The 25,418-nt window shown below is 38.9% G+C and overlaps 1 protein-coding gene across 12 annotated transcripts in view; it reads left to right on the plus strand.

Moving 5' to 3' along the window:
- Positions 1 to 25,418, plus strand: part of LOC134751598 (protein lap4) — a 159,227-nt gene that overhangs the window by 110,801 nt on the left and 23,008 nt on the right. For 8 of the 12 annotated variants that reach the window (XM_063687100.1, XM_063687121.1, XM_063687103.1 and 5 more), the window contains 12 exons: positions 7,175 to 7,380; positions 8,273 to 8,406; positions 9,528 to 9,612; positions 10,178 to 10,379; positions 12,814 to 13,004; positions 13,710 to 13,821; positions 14,598 to 14,863; positions 15,199 to 15,294; positions 17,208 to 17,462; positions 19,139 to 19,249; positions 22,881 to 23,060; positions 25,135 to 25,293. In XM_063687100.1, coding sequence (XP_063543170.1) covers positions 7,175 to 7,380; positions 8,273 to 8,406; positions 9,528 to 9,612; positions 10,178 to 10,379; positions 12,814 to 13,004; positions 13,710 to 13,821; positions 14,598 to 14,863; positions 15,199 to 15,294; positions 17,208 to 17,462; positions 19,139 to 19,249; positions 22,881 to 23,060; positions 25,135 to 25,293 — 1,997 coding nt within the window. The remainder of the gene's footprint in view (positions 1 to 7,174; positions 7,381 to 8,272; positions 8,407 to 9,527; positions 9,613 to 10,177; positions 10,380 to 12,813; positions 13,005 to 13,709; positions 13,822 to 14,597; positions 14,864 to 15,198; positions 15,295 to 17,207; positions 17,463 to 19,138; positions 19,250 to 22,880; positions 23,061 to 25,134; positions 25,294 to 25,418) is intronic. The other 4 variants (XM_063687095.1, XM_063687106.1, XM_063687102.1 and 1 more) reach the window with 4 other exon arrangements.

Raw genomic sequence — 25,418 nt, forward strand, 5'->3', positions numbered from 1 at the left:
TAGTAAAAAAATGAAGTTAACAATACATTTAAAAAAAATCTCTATGAAAAAAACCTTAATGGTTGGTGATTGGTGAGACCGAGAGAGAGACTAGAGAAGTGAGAGAGTGAGAGATTTTTCTCATCGCCCGTACAAAGGAATACTACTAGGCTACCTAAAACAGTGAGGTGGAAGTCATTCACAAATATATATAAAAAATTATACCGTAAAAACATGGAGGTGATATATTATTGGCCGGTACTGTACCTAGCGTTGTGCGGAGTTGCAGTTCTAACCTAACCCATTTATCTCATGCAATTAATTATGCCACACAAATAATTATGTGTTGTCACTTGTTAAAACAAATAGTATGCTTATAGTATGTAATAATTATGGCAATGTGTATTAGACAAAATGCAAATATACCTTATGACCAGTATACCAAGAACAACATTATTTATCCCGTTAATTAGGTATTACGGTAGTATGCCATTTATTGCGTTATTCAAAATAACGATATATCAAACTATAATATATGAAAAGTAATTATAAAAGATGTAGTGCACCCTTTTAAAACACGTTACTCAACTTATTTTAATGTTTACCGGTCATATTTCGATCCAAACGACCTGCAACATCAGCATACCGAAACACTTCAAGCAATAATAGACGAAAATTATTTGAATTGCCCGAAAGCTCTAGCTAAAGGGCCCCAGCTATATATAACAAAAAATATGTTGAAATCGCCCGGAAGTTTTATTTATTGTTTAGGTGAATAGTGAATATTTATAAAACTGGCGAATTGAAATTAGTCTTGTCAATGTAACGAACATTTTTTTTTACATGTACTGTCAGTGTTCTGATATGAGCCGATTACCGGTTTTTTTTTTCATGCATGGAAAACCAACAGCTATAAACATTTCTATAAGCTACAATAAAATCACAGAGCCAATTACAGGTTCTCACTTATAAAATATTGAAATAAAGGTCAAAAAAGGTACGTGTTTTATGACTATCGTTAAACAATTGTGTTAACAAGCATTTGTGGTCCAACAAAAATAACTTTAAGAGTTTTGAATGATTCACGGTTAGTTACACTAGACTTATATTGACCGGGATATAGACCATGATTACCTTTTGAATTGTTTAAAAATAACTTTAATTTATGTATTTATGAATATATTCTATATTTGCATGCTATTATAAAAATATGTGTCAAGTAAATATTATACCGTTATTCGTATAATCCGGGGCAACATTCTTCAAAGGATCTGCCAGAGCATCTGTTGGTTTATATAAAACCGGCCACCCGCCCACCACCTGGCGGCGAGCAATCGTAAACCATATATGTAAATTGCAATGGACCTCCTTAATCGAAGTTCACACTCATTTCAACACTTTAATGTACACATTTTTCCACTTATTGCGGGATGCAAATTATCAAAACAAGTTGTTAGCTACTGGCTACTGAGATTGTCGGTATAAAAAAAACATTTTGAACTGTTCCAGTTTCAATCTAGCTCAATAAAATACCACACAATATTATTCGTGCAAAAACACTTTGTCAAATATGCTAATTCTCATTGTGAGCCAACCTGTACCAGTGCATAGAACGGCTCGTGCCCAGTAATATTAAAATAGCCTGTCATTTCTGTTCAATAGGTCATATGTAATATGTTTTTACGAGAACATGTTCAATAGCCATGTCGCCAAATGAAGGTGAAACAGTAATCTTATACTTTGCCTATGCGGTCATCGACTCATCGCTCACATATTTAGGCAAGACATGTTGTTTGTTCTACGTACGTTGTTTCGTAATAACTTGCAATGTTTTGTTAGTATTATTTTGGCTTATTCAAGTGCGCTACTTGAATTATCCTCATTTGTAGGGCCTTTAGTGATTGTGCCATCTCCCAATTTAGGAGAATACAAATTCCCAGCAAGGTCATGTTTTTCGTGAATGAGTTTACTTTAATGGGTTGGGATGTTAACAGTGCTGTATCAATAGCTATTTATAATGTTTTACTATGCATTGTGCGAGTAAATAAAAAAAACATATCATGGCAAGTAAGTTTAATTATTAAAAAAATTGAAAACAAAAAGCACTAGTGCGGAAAAGTGCTCTTTTCCGCACTAGTGCGAGAAAGTAGCACCATATGTACTGTAAAAAAAAATGAAAATGAAAAGCACTAGTGCGGAAAAGTAGTACTTTCCGCATGATATGGCTCCGTAGAAACGCACTTTTCGAGCACCTGCATTGTAAAGCATTTATACGGTCAGCAAGTAAATATAAAGGGTCTTAGTTCTATGTAGGTCGCATGAGCTGTACATGAAGTCATGGTTATTATGGCGTTATAACCACTATCGCGTCATTATTGCTGCAACCAACAATAAGTTATCATTCAAAAAACTTCGTTAACGTCAAAACCAAAATTTACGTCGATTAACACACCTTTGCTTCAAAAATTTTTTGCTTTTTTTGTTGTGGGGCTTACCACATTGACATCTGTTCTGTAGGTACATATATACAATTTATAGATCATATTGAACATCTCTTACTGCGGCACTAATCACGAAACTAACATAGCAAACTTCAAGAGCTAACAATCTGCACCATTCTGCAGCATTCAATATAATTAGTAGATTGTGTCACAAGGGAGCAAAATGACATATTTACGGCGAGGGCGTACAATTGAATCCTAAACGAAGCGAAGGATTCTATAATAGAATCCTGAGCGTAGCGAGTAAAATAATTTTGCTACCATGTGCCACATACTGCTTTTCACATCACCTATGAGGAAATTACATACATATTTATTAGGTTTCAAAACATCATTATTTTAAGCAAAGATCGATACGGACAAAGTGCCAAAAATATGTATACACGACCTTATCGATATTTTCAGACGTGACTGTACTGACAAATTAAAAGTACCTACAGCTCATAATTATGTACCTAATATCTTTTCAAAGACAGCAGCAAACACCTAAAATGATACAATGAAAATCAAGTACATTATTTTTGTAGATTTTTCTGGTAACAACAAATTAGCTCTTACCCCTAAGTATTTACAAATTTATACACAATACAGAACCGCATAATTATGCTTTGTGAAATATTTGTACAAAACTTTTTAAATATAAACTTTTTAAATTGCATAGATAAGTATGGCTGCTTTTAAGGAGACCTAAAATGTCAAAATAAAAATTAAATTATTAAACTAATGTTTTTTTACGTTTCTTTGTAAATATTACGCTAATTAATTAATTCACTTAATTTAAATATGCTATTAATTAATTCAAAATACGCTAATTACATTTAAAAAATTGTATGCACGTAATCGATTATAAAGAAATTGTAATCGATTATAGGCATACTCATTTCATATGGCTTTGTGTCAATATTTCATACTGGCAACAAAATGTCCTTGAACAGAAAAGTGCCACTTTGATCCCTCCTAGCAGGGAAGAAAAGTTCCCTTTTCGAATAGGTGATGTGAAAAAAATATTACCTGGGGTCTATTGCATAATAAAACACAAGCTAATATTATTAGTGGTTTGATTTTGTAAGTAAAATCACTAATAGTATTAATTAGCTTGTATTTTATTATGCAATAGGCCCCTGATTTTATTCCTTGATCGGACTCTATACGGGGTAGCGGAAGCTTCTCACAGTAAACACTTACGCCCATTACGCTTCACCGTCTGCCATTAAATCAAATTGCCTGCGTTAATTTAATGTTAACGGCCCGCCTCTTACCTTCAATCATCATAATTGTAAGTTCTTACATTGCTGCTGCATTTTCTCAGTTAGATCGAGTTCATTAGGTACGCGTTAACATTTTAGTGTTATATGCAATTTCCTAGTTGTTATTTTAATTGAGATAATTAAGCTTTCATCGCCGCGTTATCGTTATAAAACCTATTTATGGTTATATCCTGTCATTAACAATATATATCAAATCTACTTGGTTTCTCTGTTTCAAGAAAATTGATGACAGTTGTTATTTATTTAGTCTATCATTTTAGTGAATTTATAGTGCAATCCCAATTTGGTTATAATCAAAAGTAATTGCTTCAAACTGTACCTTACCGTTGTTTATTACTACAGCATTAAAACGTAGGAAAGAGAATGTTGAGCCAACGTGTTGTTATTTACGCAAATTGAGCCCAAGCTGAGCGCCATTTGCTGCAGCATATGAAGTATGAACGCTCAAGATATATAAAAATATCATAATCGCAAGATATGCAGTTTATCTTTGCTGCACGTATAATAATCTTGTGCAAATACACGATAAAGTAAACTGTATTAAATCACGGAAACCGACTTTCACCTGTCTGTTACATTTCGATTGAAACAAAATTACCTCCATTCCCAGAAAACAGCATTCCCATTAAAATAAGACTACTGTAAAACGAGAGTCACGAGTCCCTCAGTGATATCACGATCAGTTGGAAATATAATGCATAGTTGCGTTATTATTCTATTAAGATGATCCGGGGGTGAAAGTATCGTGACTGATTGGCTATTGTCGAGAATACTACTCGGGAGCAGGCTCCGATGAGCCTGAACCATGATTTCACTGCCCCTATGTTTGTTTATCTCATCAACTGTATCATTATCGTGAGAACACATCTGACAATGCGTCAGCTCATTTCATATTCAAGTTATTTTACCAACAATTTAACGGAGCATTCCAGACGTCAACGACTCTTTAAATATTTTCGATGCCGTTTTATTTCATCGACATCATTAGATTCGAACGATACACAATCCTATTGTAACGTTAAAAGCATCAGTCAATGTAGCCGAAAGCGGCTCGGAGAGAACGTAACAATGGATGTATCCACGTATGCACCTAATGGCATCGTTTAGGGATAGCCTGCCAAAGCTTGGACGTGTGAAAGTCAAATTCTTTCTCATTCGGTGAACTTTGTCGCTCAATGTCGTGGCGAAATCGCGTTCGTGATCGTATGGTAACCTTGTGACACTGCATTATGCAGCAATGCATCCTTTGACACATTGTTCGTGATCTATTGTAATTTAGCCATAACTACCGCCAATGGCCGCTGCATTTACAACGCCCACGATCAATTAAATGGACCTTACGACTTGAAATAATTTAGCTTAACGTGTCTGCAATAGCAGTCACTAGCTGCACTGTTATTGTCTAACATTAAACATTAGTGCACCAATTAGAGTAAGTAACCGACTATAGACATTAAGCTCGTTAGCCTATTGACTCTGCAAAGTTTCTCTAAAGCATTTATATAACTATTTAGTCCGACCGCATATACAGTCTAATTACTATTTTTCCATTGCGTAATATGAAATTCGTTAGGAAACAATGATCGGGGCATAAAACGAGATAACTTGTCTGTATTATCTTCGACGTTCCAGTTTATTATTGATCGGCTGTTTACTGTTACGGTTCATTGCCTCTTTTAAATTGAGCTGTCCCTTCCTGGTCACCATACATCTAAAGTTATTATCAATTTTGACTAAATAGGCCTCAACCTGTACAAGATTAATGATAGAGGTATCAGTACAGTTAATGTACGGTAATTATAAGCTTGATTTTATGATGATTAAAGATCGGGATATACTTATTTAGATCTATATTATGTCATATTTCCTGTGAAGGTGTAGATGAGCCGATAACTACATGAAGCTATGATGACCTTCATTAGTCATATTAACGCCGTTTCATTATTATTCTCTATTTTTTTTTTTAAGTTAGGTATATTATTATAAAAGTAAAATATAAAAACACTTACAAAACAATACAAAATACATATTAAAAAAAGGGTTCCGCCAGCAGCGGGACAGGGCCCAAGCTGTTAGTGGTCAGGGCCGCAAAGAGAGGAACCGTAAGACTATCCGCGCCGTGTCCAAGATCACCGCCTTCTGCATCTAACCCTTGATCCAACCACCTAGTGAGTCTCTCAAGGTGTTGATCGAGACTTTTCGCTATGAGACCGTTCGGTCAAACGACTATTAAGACAATGATCGCCGAATCAACATTCCACATGGCGGTAATCTCGTGAGCCAAGTCTAGGTACTTACTGGACTTGTCCTTCTCGGTTTTTACGAAATTCTCATCATGGGGGGTGGTGATGTCGACGAGCACGGCCACAGAGGTACGGACGTCTTACACGATATAGCGGCTGCTGACGCAATGGCCGGCGCCTAGACGTCGCTCAAGGCGTTAATGCCGACGTCAAGCATGCAGCGCTAAAAAGCATTAACTGGAGCCCGCGGCCTTAAGGCGATGTGAAGAGCGACGTCACGGGGCGACATCATGAGAACTCGACGACAATCCTACGTGGGTAAAGAAGGTAGAAGGCAAAGGGGCGCAAACGCACTGTAAAAATTGTAATGTCTACTGGAAGTAGACAACGAATAAGTAGTTACTTACTTTAAATTAAATTATGTCTAGTACCAGTAACACCACAAAAAAAATTGGGGCGCCACTGAGGCACCCAAAACTGAAAGCAACTGAAAGGCAGCGGCGGCCTGCGCCGCCCCCCGCAGCCTGCTGCCCCGGGCCATGGCCCCCTTGGCCCTAGGGTAAATACGCCCCTGGCGTAAGTATTCCCAACGACTTGAACAATGGCCTCGCGGAGTGACATTGAGGGACGCGGCCTATCGCCCGAACGGCGCGCTTCTGGAGCCGGAAGACCCTCTCCCAAACGGCAGCACCGGCCCACAGTTCGACTCCGTACTGCAGGAGTGCGTGGACTGACGCAAAATATCACGCTCGGACCATTTCTAATGGAAGTACTCGAGCCAGCCGCTTCAACGCAAAGCATGCCGTTGCGAGTTTCTTGCACATCTGATCTATATGGCCACTCCAGGTGAGGCAGCTGTCTAGCTCGAAACCAAGAAATTTGGAGTTCATGACTTGTCTGATTACAGTGCCATTCGCTATTACTGACAGCTGCCTATGACCGAGTGTTCAATAATTATTTCAAACTTAGATTCGAATTACAGATATACGTTACGTGCAAGAAACTCACTCTAACTTATCCTATATTATATTATGACAGAAACTCTCTACCTATTGCAAAACTCGTGCCTTTTCGTTCCCGTTTGCGATTTATTGCGGGGTGTTGAGCATCCCGAGTCACAAACCTATTAGCTGAGAGTGAAAATCGTTATAGGTACTAACATTAACAAATTAATTTTTTTTAGGTGAATCAGTATCGGACAGAGCAGAGAGCGTCACACAGTTGGTCAACGAGCAGCGATGCATTGAAGTGCGCATAGCGCGGGCCGCCGGCGGACTCGGGCTCAGTATAGCGGGCGGCCGCGGCTCCACGCCCTACATCGGTGACGATGACGGCATCTTTATATCTAGGGTCACTCCCAACGGACCCGCGTACTTGGCGGGCCTTAGGGTGAGTAACAGTAACCCTCGAGTCCTGATTGAGAGCATTACACTAACTGGGAACCAAAAAAAAATAAGACGAACAGAAAAATGTTTGACACTATATTTAAAGCTTAAAGTAAACAACAACAAATAAATAAGAGCATTACCAATGGAAATTAAACGCTTTTTTATATATTTATAACCTGAAATAGGCCAGGAAATGAATGCCTAAAAAAAGTTATAGAGGGAAACTTGGAACACAACTTCGTAGCTTTGTTTGGACTAGTTATGTTCACCATATCAAAAGTCCCCGGCCGTAACCCTGGTGCTGGGGGGAGGGGGGTTTGAAGGTTCCATTTTTCGGTTTTTCGATTATATCTCGGAAACTATGCGTCTGAGCGACTTGGCTACTTATACAAAATGAAAAGAGATTTAATTTGTTACAAGTTTTATTTAGTCAAGTTTTTCGATATCTTGTATAGTTTTTGAGATATCCGCTCTTGAAGTTTTATTTAGGGCTCTCTTTTTTATCTTGATTATCTACATCAGTGAAGCTGCTAGGCCGGGTTGGGTATCGTTTTCGTATAAATGGGGGGTGCTGAATTCATTTATGGTATGAACACGCCTAAAACAGGGAATCATATGAATGTATGCAATACGTGTTTTTGAATAAATTATGTTTATGTTATGTTATCCAGAAAATCGTCTTTATTTTCCAGTTTATTTGTAGAATACGGTTAATTTTGTATGTCAATGGCATTATAATAACACATTCCTAGTAGGTATTTTATAATATCTATCATTAAATATTCTAATAATTTTAGAATCATCTCTCCAACGCACGACCCAATCCTTGACCGGTCAGGTATGCAAGCGTAGCCCTTGTAACAGGTAATCTGACTTGATCTCATTTGGCTCAGGTTGGTGACAAGGTGCTGTCCGTAAACGGGACATCAGTGGTGGATGTAGACCACTATTATGCAGTGGAGGTGCTCAAGGCTAGCGGAGCCACATTAGTGCTGGTCGTCACAAGGGAATCACCAACCTCCACAAGGTAAAAATCGAAAGTTATATGCGCGAGCTCGTTGTAAAGTGGATAATTAAATCGCACAAATATTTTTTTCTGGTTTCAATTAGTAGGTACATTGCAAGTTAATAAAAATAGCCTAACATCTCCTACACTTTCTAGTAATAACATTCGCAGTAAACATAATTAGAAAGACTGTATCGGTTAAAACACACTTTTATGTAAGCATTGTTGAGCTTTATAGACTCAATTTGAGAACCGTTTTATTATCTAATAAAAGCGATGTCTTTTATTGACATGACCCGCCTTGTTTCCATTTACTTCAACGATTCAGGGCGCACTGCATTTAGCATTTAGTGCTTAAAACAAGCCAAGGCTCTCAATCAGAAATAAACAATGCTCTTAACTAAATTGTAGGAGGGAATTAAATCTTCTCGGGTCCGCGGTGTAGGGTTGGAGCCGGCGTAGTTTTTATCGCGTTTATATATATCTTTACTTAAAAAATAATTGTAGTGTATAACTAGCCTTATGAACCGATTTTGCATGTACAACCAGCCTTAAAGTTTATAGTCTATGATGGTTCATTATTTTTTAGTATGTGGGTATTTTTGCATTTTGTGGTTTTTCCTCAGTCACCCGTTGACCACGAACGCTGTAAAGAGTTCGAAACTTCGGGATGTATTATAAATTCAATATACGCGATAAAATCCGTTTTCATAGTTTTATTTCATGAGTAACTATCGCGGTAACCGAAGACAATATAATGCTCTTATTTTTTCCTTGGCAATTTTCTAACACCGACTCAAACGCGTCCTGTCCGCTGAGCGAATGAGTTTCAAACAAACAGATCTTGCAAATCACCACTAATTACGTTACTGATCGCTTACCATTTGCCGTTAAAGTTGCTCTTATTAACATACAATACAGTGCATAATGGGCCTCCCCCAAGATTTGTTTGACGTACGTAATTTGAACGAAATATCTTCCGGAACATGGTAATCGATTTTATGCATTTACTCGCAAGTAGAGCGTCTAACAGGTTCAGTCCAGGCCGAGCTTAGCGTTGTTCTTTATCCGGGCCGCGTAATGATTTTACACAGTAAGAAAACAGTTTACAAACGGTTTGAGTACAGTTTTGTTTTTCACAGAACTCACAGCAGGGCTCCGAGTGGAGCGAGCCATCATTCTGTGTCAAGCACGACCGATACGGTGTCGACCTTGGAAAATGGACAGGTAAACTATAACAGTGCTTAGTGTGTTTATATTACTACTTGACTAACATGAAGTCAATATTCACATTAATCGAAAATATAGAAGTCATATTTAAATTTTACAGATATGTAAAGAAGATGATGTCATGCTGACGAGAAGTTGAAGTTGTACATTTAAGATTTTCTCATATCGAATATTTCAAAGTTTTATTGAACAGATTTTACGCTGTTAGCTGGTAACGCTTCATAATTATTATTCGTATTAAATTATAGGAATCGAGACAAGAGTAGAGCTCACACACCGTAAAATATTATGTATTGACAGTTGAATTTATAACTGTTCATTTTATCATAGCAATATAAAAGTTCTGTCTATAATTATTTAGTACGTTTAATCGACTGATAATACCACAACATTAATTCGGTCACAGCTGTGTGTCCCTAACTCCAAATCTCATTAAGATGTATCATCATGATTGTTGATATTTTAAAGCCGTTAACATTTGTTGACTGTGGCTTGAAGAGCCGCAAGTGTGGAGGTACAAGCTGCGGTTTGCCGATTGTTAACCAATTTCTAACTCCCTCAGATACCGACAGGACGCGGCATACCCACCAAGCCTCTGATAATCGGCAATGCGTACGCGCAGGAATTCGAGCCGGAACAGAAACCCTCCAACAACAATCAGCATGTCAACTTAAGCCCCTCGTCCACCGGCCACGTCACCACCGACACCTACCACCGCCTCGAGGCGTCCCCGCCGCCGCTTACGCAGCCCTACATCCCTCCAGGTAAACATAATTTCATATGACAATACTTACTCAAATCCAATCATAAATTGTAAACTATTCTAAGCAGTAATGCAAAGGTTGTCTTGTCTTGGTACTATTTCTAAATCCGATTTGATTACGCTTCCACGGCGTATTAGAATGAACCGATTGTGAATAAAACCAAAAACACGACAGTAGCTTATCGGTCGATGATCTAATGTTGTCTTAACATGTTTTAGGGACTGACGTAGAAATTACTACACGCTCGGTACCTTCTGACGTTAATTACTTTAATTAGTTTTTAGCTATGATAATTTGCGAACAGCTCGTACTTACTCGTAAAATTATTATCATATCTTATTCTACAGTCCCAATTCTAGTCTTCATTACGATCGATATGTAGGGGACCAGACGAATATGAAAAATAAAACATAAAGCGATTTATACACACATGTTGTGTTTAATCCAAAAGATGTATAAGATAACATTATCAACTCGTGAGTCATGATGTCATCATGGTCACGTAATTTAGTCATTGTTTTGTTTATAATCGATTGGGTGTGTAATATTGACCTCGATTTTAGATTCTTTGGATGTACTTCAAATCAAAGTCAATGATCATGCCATTTATAACTCGATCGAATTTTAGTACGGTTCCTGGAGTGTCCAACAATTAAGGTGAAGGTTAACTAAATGATTGACCTCTGATTTGTGTGGTAAATCATGTTCAATTGGCTGCTAAATAATGAATCTGGAGTTTTCCTATTTTTGCAAGTCAGTCAGGAGTTTTTTTTTACATAAAGTGGTTTGCCGGTGAACAATCGTTAAAAAAGCGTGTAATTATTCTATAATGTTAAATAATGGAATGTATAGGCAACAGGTTTGAGTTCATTGCTGTTCATGCGTAACAAATTTACCTTTAGTTCGCATTTATTTTATTTGTAATTGATATTAAAAGCCTCTTACGAAAATCATGTTCATCTTGGTTCACTTTTTATTAGTAATTTTAAATAAAGTACAGAACGCTTTCTGACATTGAGTCCGCCTTTTTAACCGACTTCAAGATTTCAAAAGGAGCAGGTTCTCAATTCGGTTGTATGTTTTTTTTAATGTTTACAATGCATGTGCTCGAAAAGTGCGTTTCCTACGGAGCCATATCATGCGGAAAGTACTACTTTTCCGCACTAGTGCTTTTTGTTTTCAATTTTTTTTTACAGTACATATGGTGCTACTTTCTCGCACTAGTGCGGAAAAGAGCACTTTTCGTGCATATGTCGAAAGTTTAAAGGGCCATATGTACTGTAAAACATTGTACGATACACGTGCGAATAGGTAATTCGCAACTCGTGTCGATTTAAAACACTCCTTTTAATAATTAAACTTATTTGCCATGATATGTTTTTTATTTACTCGCACAATGCATAGTAAAACATGGTATGTATTGTAAACGTGCGTAAAGTTGATTTTCGACTCGTATTCCTTTATACACTCGTCGTAAATCATACACTTTCCGCACTTGTTGCATAAATAGCTATTGTTACTCCATAACTTCGTCATTTCTGGACCGATTTTAAAAATTCTTTTTTTGATTATAAGTATATACATACAGATTAGTCCCGTTTTTGTCAAAACGCAGTTCTGATGATGGGATCAATGAGGAATTGAGGGAACTCCTCAAATGTTAAAGGCATACATATAGTGATTTTTGTATTTTTATCAACAAATCCAGCATTTCCATTTAAAAAAATGACATTTGATGAAGTGGAGCTGCTGATGATGATCAGAAATATCAGATTGGAACTCTTTCATAACGCATAGTTCACGTTTGGCGATTTGTCTTTTTTTTATGTTTGTTAAGCAACTTAAGTTTTCAAGACACATTTTTGTCAAGCTCGAGTTCTGATGATGGGATCCATAAGGAACCGAGGGAACCCCTCAAATGTGAAAGGCATGCATATAGTGATTTTTGTATTTTCATCAACAAATCCAGCATTTACATAAAAAAAGTGACATTTGATTAAGTGGAACTGCTGATGATGGTCAGAATGGAACTCTTCAACGACATATAGTTCACGTTTGGCCCAAACATGGACCTGGACTTTTTTTTGAACTGCGATCCTCACAGAACCGAACTGCTATCAGAAGAGTGGGTTAGGTTAGAACTGTGACCCTTACAGAAACGAAATGCAATCAGAACATTGGGTTAAGTTAGGTTAGAACTATGACCCTTACAGAAACGAAATGCTACTGGAAAAGTAGGTGGTTTTACCTCCTTTTAGTTAGGCAAAAGATACTGTCTTTTTCATTTCATTGTCTGGAGTGCACCATCAACAATAAGTAACCTTTCAACGGCATCCCCCATTGATGTCGGGCTTTTTTTTCTTAAAAATTATATAAAATCAGTAGAGGTTTTTTATGCAATAAATATTATAGTAGAATATAATTTGAATTGCAGCATATCAGCAGAAAGTCCTAGTCCACACAACCCTGATTCGCGACGGAGCCGGACTCGGGTTCAGCATAGCCGGCGGCAAGGGTTCGCCGCCGTACCGGGACGACAGCGACGCCATCTACATCTCGCGTATCTCGCCGCAGGGCGCCGCCGCCAAGGACGGCAAGATGATGGTCGGGGACAAGGTCGTTTCGGTGAGTTACGCGATTTTATACCGTAAGTCCTGGGCCACAAGACCCTGATTCCCATCGTAGCCGGGCTGTGCCCTTAGAATAACTGGGAGTAAGAGTTTTGCCACCCGTACCGAAATGAGAGTGATGTCATCTACATCTCGCGTATCTCGTCGGAGGGTGCTACCACCAAGAACAGCATGATAATGGTCTAAGACAAGGTAGTTTCGATGAGTTTCGCGATATCATACCTTATACCGCAGCAATGTACTCGTTGATTTATTATGATGAGTTAGGATTGATAATTAATATTAACTTATAAATTGACTTATAACAATAATCTGACCATTTGAGACAGTAGCATCTTCGAATTATTCTAAAATTCGTTGGTTAAATACTACCTAATTCATAGTAAGATTTGTTTTAAACTGAAATGTTATCGTGATTTATGCGTCATGAATGTGGAAAACGAGTGGACTTACAATGGGTCGTAAAATGCGGTTTTAATTATTTTGCTGCACAAACGTTTATGACGATTAAAGCGAAGGTCCCGTCATTATTGAATTACTTTCGAGACTGGTAATAAAATAGCACATATAGGATAACTATTTCAATCGGCTGGTATCATTATCAACTCGATTGTTATCTAGATTGCACCGCGTTACTAAGAAACAGATGGTTGATACTGCGAAGCGTGACTGAGCTAAAGTGTCCAACGTTAAATTGCAGATCAACGGCGTGGAAATGGAGAAGGCGCGTCACGAAGCGGCCGTGTCGCTGCTCACCGGCCACGAGCGGTTCGTGCGGCTGGTGCTGCAGCGGACCATCACCCCGGAACAAGGTTCCTGGCCTACCTTGCCATATTTCACTATAAAACACTTACACCTAAGTTTCGGAAGACGCGCAGAGCATGAGTTCTTTAAAAATGTGAGGCTGCACGTAGTGTACGACGTCGACTGGAAAAGATATATGTAATAGAATTACATACTTCAGTCGATTCATATTCAAATTGCTTCAGCAAAAATGGCTAGCAAAGAGTTACGTCATATGAGCCTACCAAATTTTGAGGACATGTTTTTTTTTATATTTATCCAATTTTCAACGAATCTATAGTTTGTCAAAGGACTGTCTCATTTCAAACATAGACAGAGAATCATACTATCTTTGTCTTACACTAGTACTAGCACACAAAAGAAAAGGATGAGTGTAGTTTTTTTTTGTTCTTATTTACTGACAATTTGGTTTGACCAACTATCTCTTATATCAATCTATTATCCACTTGCCCTGTTCTCGATAGACCAGTCTATAACAAAGTCGGCAATAAAAACTTGCTTTAGGGGTGGTATTCCGCCTGTCCAATGTGCATTGGGTGTCACTCTTTCATTAAGCAAAATATGAGACGCAAATACACATTGGACCGAGATATTGGACACATGGAATACCATCCTAAGCTCGAGGTTAATACATATCATGGAATCCATGGAGGTGGTAGAAATCGTATGCAGCAAATTATAGCAACAATCGTTCAAATTCATATATGTCATCTGTTACGTATCTGTAAAATATAGTACTTAAACGTTTTGGTTAAGTTTTAAATAATACTTTTGTCTCGTTCAGGCGAAACGCTCCCGCGCAAGTCGACGTCAGACGAAGTGAGAGAGCACAAGACCAGCCTACCGAATGTGAACGCTCCGGCACAGAAACCCACCAATCACATCAGTCCACCAGTAGCTAATCACACTCTACCGCGTGACACACACGTGCATGTCGCACCCACACAGATACAGGCACCTCAACAGCATGCCCAGAAACAGACCACTTTCGCACCCAACGCGGTCCCGCCGCAGCCGGCGCCGAGGAGGCTGAGCCAAGCCAACGGACAGGTGAGGCTTAGTCGAGTCCGTGCGATGCTTTCACAGCCTCTGTCTATTGAGCCCTGCTTATAATGCACTTTCGTACTTTTATAAATAATTCTTGGGAATTTTTAGTTCTAAAAGCTGTATTTAAAAGGAGAATTAAATTTAAGAAAATACGCACAACTGTTGTTTTAGATTGTACCTATTTCTAAAAGCATTTAAATTTGTAGACACGGAAGTTCAGGTAGATCATTAGTAGCTAAAAGTAATATCAATAAATAAAAAAACGAATTTAACTACCGTCCTCTTGAACGCTGTACGATGATATTATTAATAATGATGTCAACGAATTGTTACTGCAGGCCACGAAATCGTCGACTAACAGCACTAGCACGCCCTTAACCCCCGGCGCCAATAACATGCACGGATCTGCTGACGACGTGTTCGATGACATTCAGGTAAGGACCGATTTACTTGACGTTTGCCCAACGTTCGCAGGTGATGGTTACATATCGGTTTAACACGTTCACATCCCGTGCTTGTCTGATACAGCTTTACACCATTATTATACGTATTCTATATCACTTTATTCGTAGCATTTTAACGTCACGGTTTCCAAAATGGCGGCGGAAGATGCCGCGTCTTACGCGTCTCGAAATATTGAGCTCATATTTCGGGATGGCGAGACCCGGTTATCCTACGCAACCGTTGATTGCAAACCGTTGGCATTTAAATCTGTACATTTCATGTTAGTCCAAGTTAACAAAACATTATTTTACTTTTTTCAGACACTTAGAACAGACAACGCACAATATTTAGCGTGATGTTTCTCAAAGCTATTTGTGTGATTTGCGGCACCGCATGGATAGTTAAATGAGCATTTCACTTGCAAATACATTGAAATCTAAAACTTCTCTCAATATTAGTATGTAGCATCTATTACTGCATGATGAAAGCAGCACCGACCAAGAATATTCAAGAAAACATTACGTGTATGTAGAAACGACAGTATTGCTGGGTATAGAGAGAGTAGCATGGGTTAATTATGCAAAGGATTTGCTTATAGGAATGCATATTATAATAATCTTATTCAAGTACCCGTTAGAGGATACAACCGGTTCTAAAAGTAGCTCTTACTACTAGACGATTGATACAAATGAGTATATGTATTTAGAAACGAAGTGGAATGTTGTGTCGTCAGACATTCCAACCTTGATCAAGTGGGGTGTGCTATCAGTTTATCGAATCTTATCACTTTAGGGCGATACCGTAGTACTTGTTGTAAATAAGTAATATGGCTCAATTCCAGAGACTGAAAATGCTACTATAAGGGTACTTTTTTTGTTTACCTACTGTTTGGTTTTTTTTCTCATTATTCGGTAAAACAAGACAATAACAATCTAAAATCAATCTTACAATGATCTACAATATTTAATCGTAAATAAATTTCAAGACAAGAAACAAAACAAAAACAAAACATTATGGCTCGACGATCTGGTTAAGATCGCTGTGAGCCGATAGATGAGAGCAGCGCCCGATCGGTCGTTGTGGAGATCCCTGGGAGAAACCAGAAGTGGACATTTTTCCGCTAAAATGATTTAGACACTTTGATAACTAAAACATGACGTCATACGCAGATCAGTCATACAAATATCACGTTAATTAATTGTTTTGTCATATTGATAAACAACAACTAAATTAATATATGACGTACCAGTCTGATTTCCTATCCCTTAAGGAGTAGTAGAGCGGTTCAATAATACACTGTGCAACGAGGGGGGTAAGTAAAATTTCGCAAACGAGGTCTATAGATTCACGACAGCCGCAGGCTGGAGTGAATATAAGACTCGAGCTTGCAATATTTTTACTCCCGGAGTTACACACAATGCTTTATGACACTTGCAAAGAAAAACCTAAATTTGAAGCGAAATAATTCTTAAATACGGTGACATTTCATACATTCGTCCGCCATATTGTCATTGTATGACATCGAAAATAGAGAATTCACCTCAATTACCTCGCCCACCTGTCAAAAGACATATCCAATTGCAAGAAGGCAATTCTGTATTCGGTTGTGACTTTTTAAAATTCATGTTCACCGACTAATAAACAGGCGGTTTACTGGCGCTCCTACGCGCACCAAAACAACACGAAAATAAGTAAAGGAAAAGCATGTCACTGCATCATTTTAAACTGTTCAACTAAGCAACTAAAGTTGTGTATCAAGCAACTGAAAAAACAAATTTATTGGCTACTATAATTTAATTCTTATTATCATCGACAAAACATGCGGTGTCGGCAAAACTTGTATATCCAAATTGTGACTTAAAACGAGTCTTGTGTGTCTGATGTGAACGTGTTAAACGCGCAGCCCTCTCGGCCGATAACGAACGAGGAGTTCCAAGCGATGATACCGGCGCACTTCCTCGGCGGGCATCGGCCGGCGGCGGAGCCGGTGGAGCGCGGGGTGCGCGTCACCGTGGAGCGCCCGGCCGCGGCCGCGCTGCTGCCGCCGCCGCCTGCCGCCATAGGCCGCGTCACCGAGACCATCACCAAGTCCACCTTCACCGAGACCACCGTCACCCGCATCACCGACAACCAGCTGCTCGCGCCGCTCATCATCGAAGTAAGGTTAACACAGTACGAAGCCCAGCGTTTATAGGTGCTCGCTTCACACTATACATCGATAGGTAGTAAGATTTGTTCGTATCCATCCCGTTTATTTAATATCTTAGATTCTGGCTTATTCGCGTATTTTTTAAACAGTTTTATGGACCGGTAATGTTAAATCTGCAGTGAAGTACATTTCTCAACACCTCCATAACGCCAGATTTTCATAGTAGTTTACGCTTTTGGTGGAGTTGCCATATTATTTCCGTGCAGTGCAGACTTACCTACATATCCAGACTCTAATAAAGTAAATGTAAAGCGGGCACATATTTGCGCTATATTTTAGAGCTGTTGACGGTCGCTCAACAGCTGTAAATAAAACTTCGACGTTGCACCGAGACACCGCTGCCGCTGCACGCTGACTCCTATAAAACACTCATTAAACCTTACGAGAGTTAAGAGTTATTTTACAGTAACTAGGTTCCTAGCTGGTGGTGGTAATATGCGAATGTTTTTAAAACACTTTTTTCTGGTATTTAGATACGAGTAAGTATACCTAAACCAAACAAACCGCATGTGTCACAGGAGAGCAAAGTTATTTTACATCTCGTGTTTTTGATTCCCTCGCTACGCTCAAGATTCTAACTTATAATCACTCGCTTCGCTCGTGATTCAATTTTAGAATCTTTCGCTTTCTCGGGACTCATAATCAACACTCGCAAAAAAAAAAACAACTTTCCTCTCTTGTTTCACAAATAACTATTTCTCTCGTACGATTCTTAGAGCTGGGTTATTTTTGTCACAAGCAAAGTATTGATTGAAGGGAGAGGGAAAGTAAGATAAAAACGTGTCTGCTAGTTTGACAGCCGAAACAGATGGCGATGTACTGCACCATATGTTTTCTGGTCACTGAATTGTCGAACGTCAAATTTTGACAACCAGTGGCGTAACTAGGGGGGGCAGAGGGGGCAAGTGCCCCGGGCGCCATTCAAGGGGGGCGCCAAAATGGGCACAAGGCAGCAGCAGGGAAACTTTTGTCAGTCGTCAGGGGGCGCAAATTTGGTGACTACCCCGGGCGCCATATCCTCTAGCTACGCCCCTGTTAATAACCAAAGTTACCGCATAATGTACAGAGCCGTACCGCGCCATCTCGTTTAGCTGTCAAATTCGGAGCACGAAATTCTCTTAGACTCTTCTCATCTTGCACATTTAGTACTATTTGCACCATCCGCACTTGACAGACGGAACAAAGTCACCCGGCGCGCCGCGGTACAGTTTACTATGAATCATTCCATACAATGTTTAGCAAACTCTTTAACGATGACAAACAGTTTAGTGCAACCGACCCTTAATAAAATCTTTGTCACAAGTGACTTAAGTTGCGTGGTCATTTGTGTTATTGGTGCTGGGCACAGCTATATTGCAATTCCTCGGATGGAGAGCTACCATCCGCTTGGAATTGGCTTTGAAAATGAAAATCCAGGATATCACTTGAATTGCTATAAAGAGATACACACTTACTGCTTAAACTAGACAATTGGTTAAACCATTGTACCAGAAACTTTGAAATCAAAATCCATTTGCCAGCTCAACCCACCAAAGAATTACCTGTCGTTAAAATTACGCTTAAAGCTTCAAAGCTCCAACCACAAGCCTCAGATATCGGATTACAACAGAATTTCCTTGTTGCAGGATGTGGTTTTGGTAAAGGAAGGAGGCTCTCTTGGATTCAGTATCATAGGCGGTACGGATCATTCGTGTGTGCCATTCGGGGGAAAGGAACCTGGAATATTTATTTCCCATGTAAGTATTGCCAAATATTTTAACTTTAATATTCGATAACTGCAGGTTGAAAAGTTGTTGGCACAAGAAGAAAGATTGTCTACTACGAGTAGATACTATTTTAAAAGGATACGTTCAGCTAAGGTGCACCCTGGCACTTTGAACGAATGAATAAAAAGAGTATTTTTTTGTCTTGGGAATATTGAAACACTGCTTTGTACAGGTACATTGGCGTATCGTTTCATTTATTTACCTATAGGCTTGATGACAAATTTTTATTAATAGTATCAGTCGATCAGGTTTGTTTTTAGGACCAAATGTCTATATGGGACCCAGTGCATTAAAGCAATTACATAAACACTTTTATAAAAAAAAGATAAACCGACTTCAAAAAGGATGAAATAAAATATTATCCTTTTTAGGGTTCCGTGTTTAAGTATATGCGTTTCCAACTGATATGTTTGAAGTCGGTGCCAAGCCAAATTTTGAACCATATATTCATAGTGATTTTGGTGCAATTCGATAAGGATGCGGCTATATAAGTATGTACGTTGGATTGTCTAACGCAGCGTACTACGTAGGCGAACAACACGCGAACACGAAGCGGCGCGGCACGGCGCCTTAATTAATCCTTTGATACCTATAGAAGTGTCCTACGTGGGCGATCTCGTTGCGAACGCGAACGCCTTGGGCCGGCCGCGCCGCGCCGCGTCGCTTCTCTTCGCGTTCGCGAGTGTTCATCTATGTAAGACGCAGCGTTACACGACGACAATAAACGAACTTTCTGTAGGTATTTAAGAACACACCTCAGAACAGAACACACGATTGAACCTTCTTAGCACAGTTCGTACCATGCTTGTCGGCACATTAGTGTAAATCTGATGCGTTTATTTGTTGTCGTATTTTTTAAAGAGCATTTCTTACTAATTCTTGAACAGTCCATAGCACGCAAGTGTGGGATTGGGACTGAGTTATTTTCTGTCGCTTATCCAGAGGACCACATTTCAAAATATAAAACAATTCAAGGAACCTTCATGCCAAATTTCAGCTAAAGCGGTTCAGTTGTTTAGCCATGAAACGGTAACAAAGAGGCAAACAGAATTACTTTCACGTTTATAATATTTGTACAGTTGTAATGGGATTTGTAGACATAAAGCTGATTATTTTTGACTGGTATTGTTACTACTTGGCTTGGCACCGACTTTAAACATATCAGTTTGTAACGCATATACTTAAACACGGAACCCTAAAAAGGATAATATTTTATTTCATCCTTTTTGAAGTCGGTTTATCTTTTTTTATAAAAGTTTTTATTTTTCCATTTTTAGTTTTAAGACATTGTTAAGAGACGCATGAATGAAAAACATAATCATGTTTAACTCTAAATTCGTAAACTTTATTAAATAATCAGAATTTTCCTCGAGTCCGTCTGGGAAATCATTCCTGTCACTAAATCCAATCTCCGCCCCGCCTCTGACCCAATCCCTCAAACCCCCCGATCACTCAACCTCGCAGCACATCAACCTCTGATCACTGAACCCCTCGACCCTAAACCACCAACCCTACAACCGCCATTCCCCGACCCCTAACCCCAGACCCCTTAACTCCTCACCCTAACCCCTAATACCTTAACTCCCAACCACTCAGGCCCCGACCCATCAACTCCCCTCCCCTCTACCCCTTAACCTCAAACCCCCCAAACACTACTACCCTCTACCTTCACCTCTCACACCTACCTCTCACCTCTAGTCTCTTTGGTTGTTTCCAACACTACCTACAACAAAAATCATAATACACATACGAGGGAAGTTCCACATTTCGTCCGTGCTCTTCATCATCAATGGCCTTACCACGAGTTTGACTTTGATATATTCGCTATCGCGTGCTTACTGTTTATGCATCTCGCTCGTACTGGCATATTAGTGTACAAAGTAAGTTATGAAGACGCTAGCAAATATTTAGTGTCAAACTCGTGGTTAGGCTACAGTTGCGCTACATCAAATTGGTGGTTTTTGGGAGGAAATGCTTGAGTTACTTTAGAAAACACCGAAATCACCATACACGTGCCTTTAAATATTGAGGAGTTTCCTCAATTCCTCACGGATTCCATCATCAGATCAAAACCAGAAATGTTACGAAAACACCTTGGAGGTAACTTCTTTCAAACAAAAAAAGAATTACTCAAATCGGATCATGGGTGCCGGAGTAATCGCTGAAACCATTATCATCAAAACAATCATCATCATCAGCTCCACTTCATCAAATGCTCAAGTTGCTTATGAAAACACTCAAATCACCATACATGTGCCTTTAAAAATTGAGGAGATCCCTCAATTCCTCAGGGATCCCATCATCAGATCAGAACCAGATTAATATGGGACCAACTTGGAAGTAGGTCCTTTCGAACAAAAAAAGAATTACTCAAATCGGACCACGGGTCTCGGAGCCCAAACCGAATACAGAACCTCCTCCTTCTATGAAATTGAAGTTGGTTAAAAAGTCAGAAATTATAGTCTAAAGTCCGACAGTCGTGCTTCACTCGCGAACTTAACTTAACAAAACGATAAGTGAATGTTTAATATGGAAAACAAAAAAATTGCGATTTTATCGGTAAAATATTGCGTTTACTTACTATAGGTAGTTGCTGTTAGCTGTACAATGTTATTTTTGATAAAATGTATGTAACCGAATGGTACCATTACTTTTTTTTTACCTTTTTGAAAGTAAAGAAGAAAAACTAAAATTTTGAAACTTTCAAGCTTCGAGCAACACTGGCTTCCGACACATCGGAAGGGAGGAGCCCAAGCGATGTCTTACCGTACAAATCATTCTGTCTGTTTTTTGCGGGTTGAAACGTGCACACAGTCACACTTCTCACACACTTACATACAAAATCCAATCTGTAATGACGACACAAATACATAGAAAATGTGTAGTGTATACAGACAAATCTTGAACACCTCGATCTGTTTTTGTGTACGGACGAGTAACAACACGCACACTAACACATTTTAGTCGAAGAATTTTATTGCTTTCATTCATTCATTTATTTCTATAACAATAATACACAATGAATAATTTATTTAAAGTAAGTAATGATGGGACATGTCAGCAAATAAATAAATTTCCAATAATAAAAATCTACTTTCTGTGAGATGTGCTTGTGTCGACACAGCAAAACCGAATTATTAGGAGGAAGGAATAAAGGTTACGAAATGAGATGTACAGTTTAAATAAAATCCGACAGCAACTAAGTTTTATATAAGTCGCGCTAGATCAGTTGTTATTCTTGTAACTCGGCAGAGGGGAAATAGTGCGAATGCCGACTCCCTTCCGTGTTGCTCGAAGCTTTCAAGTTCTGTATTTTTTTATCATTTCCATATATTATTTTTATAATTACATTATATGTGATAAATTGCTCATTAGCTATTTTACTAGATTTTGTTAGAAAATTTAACATGTGTCATCATCCCTATTGTGTAAAACCTTACACCACCTCACCAGATGGGATGGGATGGGGTAAGAAGAACATAGTTTATTTTCTCGGGGCAAGACGAACACTATGACGATTCCGTGAAGTCTTCTTGACCCGGTGTTAGTTATACCCTTAATAATCAAACGGCGCTTTAATGCGACTACACATATCGTGTAGGTGGTTCCCGGCGGCGTGGCGGCGCGATCCGGCAAGCTGCGCATGGGCGACCGCCTGCTCAAGGTGAACGGCAACGAGCTCACGGGCGCCACGCACCGCGACGCCGTGCAGCTGCTGCTGCAGCCCGGGCCCACGCTCACGCTCACCGTGCGCCACGACCCGCTGCCGCTCGGCTTCCAGGTCAGTACTAAATGGTGGTCCAACTGTTGTCAAGGGCTTCCAGGCTAGGGCATGTAGCGCAGACAAACGACAGAATTATCTTATCATATAGATTGGTCAACAATTGTTGACAATCAAGTCACCACTGAATTCATGGCGCCGTACCTACAGCCATCTGATTCAGTAATCGAAATCTTCTTCTACTTAGTATGTCTGTGAATTTACTCAGTTATCCGTGCTACGGTCAGAAGAGATACGTAAAACCCATAACATTGAAAAGACAATTACCATATTTACCATATATATATATTTGAACATTACCTATTTGAACATATTTGCTGGATTCTGCAATTAAGTTATCATTAATAAGATTTGAAAACTAAGTAACTAAATATTAGTTGACATAAACATCAACTAAAAACTCATTTAGTAAAATGCACATGAATATGTATTAATTATGTTTTTAATTTGTATGCACTTACACGCAAGTAAGTCGCGCAGTGTTTGCATGAAAGCGAGTGGTCGGGTTGTGAGTCATTGGATGACCATTATATTAATATATACGTAATGTGGTTATTAGTAGACAAATTGAGTATTGCTTACCGTAGTATTTGGCAAAGTTGCAGTGAACGAAACAGAAGTATTTGCATATTGCTTATCATGTGAGGTTTTTGTATTTTACTACAGAGGTTTTGATGAAAACTTGTTTAGTAGGTATATGTACGCAAACTGTCGCTTACGGCTGCAAGTAGTCAAAAAAGATACACGTGTACTCTGCCACATATGTAGCGCATTATTCTCTTGCATCTTACCACAGGCCGTCAATATTAGATATCTATTTACACACTGCAAACTTCTGCGGCTTGATTTTTCTTGATGAACATACATTACCATCCAACTTTTGTAAGATGAATTAAAACGCGTACCTACATACAGTTGTTTCCAAATAAAGAAGAATAATCAATCTGTCCCTCGGTCTGGAGTTAGACCCGCGTAATTCATAAAGGAGTAGCTTTAAACCTTTGCTTTAACATCCAAATCGTTGTTTTGTTCCACACGTGCACCTGACGACCGCGCGGCGTTCGTTCAGACACTCGTTCAAGTTGAAATTGTTGACGCAACTGTAAGTCTTCACCCGGCGATCTCAGACCTATGTGTGTTACTTTACCAGATATGTGTGCCGAAACCGTACCCCTCCCACAGTCACTGTGCTCAGCTAACGTCGTTTTGAATGGTTACAGTATGACGCTTACACTCTACGTAGATGTACTTTCAATATTCAGTATACCCGTCCCTTTGGTTTTTCTTGATCAAAAACATTAAAATAAAAGAATTTGGAATTGCTACAAATATAACAAACGTAGCGCGAATGAAAAAGCATTGCCTAATAATCATTCAGTAGATGTTAGTGGGCCCCCTATAAGTAGAATTAAAGAGTATAGATACCCTGTTTATTTTTTTACAATAGCTTTTAACAAGTCAAATATTTTATTATTCTGTGATGTTGTCTTGTAAGTTCCGGATGAAGTTAGACTGTCTTGTGCTAGAATATTGTAATGTATAGTGCATGAAATGTTGTGTCTTTTTGCATGAGCAGTAGGTACTTGATGTATTTATTATTTATGAATGATGAGAATGATGTATATCAACTCCAGGATATCTCATATATCTCATTATATAATAATAACATTTTACACTGTGAGCCTATAGTATTTTTCCAATAGCTTGGCTACAGTGACGGTTGTCATCGATATAACGCAAAACACGCAAAATATGGATTGAAACGACAGCTGTCACCGAACTAAAGCTATTTAAAAAATACTATAGTAAAAGGTCCTATCCTTAATATTACATACGTCACTCCTTTTGTCACATAATGAACTGCGTCAGTTCAAAGTCGTGATCTGGACTCTTTTTTTCATTCTTGCCGAAGGTATCACCTCAGATGTATAAAATCGGACTTCGAGCCGCCTACTATGATTTCGGAATCTTTATATTGGTTAATCTTAGGCGATACGCTTAGTAAGTAATGGGAAAACTTAAGTAAGCTATTTTGTGACCAAATTCTTTAAACATTGTGACGTTTACCAAACAGGACCTAACGATAGTAAAGCAAGAGGGCGAGAAACTCGGTATGCACATAAAGGGCGGGCTGAACGGCCAGCGCGGCAACCCCAACGACCCCAACGACGAGGGCGTCTTCATCTCCAAGATCAACAGCGGCGGTGCGGCCAGGCGGGATGGAAGGCTCAAGGTGAGACCAACTTTTGGGCTTTTATTAGCTGTAAACCTCGCGAGTCCAAATCTGCCATTTAGAAAATTTTCCATAAACAGAATCGACAAAATTATCCATTTAATTATGGAACTTAAACACAAAAT

Source organism: Cydia strobilella, chromosome 2 (assembly GCF_947568885.1).
Source record: "Cydia strobilella chromosome 2, ilCydStro3.1, whole genome shotgun sequence".
NCBI classification, from domain to species: domain Eukaryota; kingdom Metazoa; phylum Arthropoda; class Insecta; order Lepidoptera; family Tortricidae; genus Cydia; species Cydia strobilella.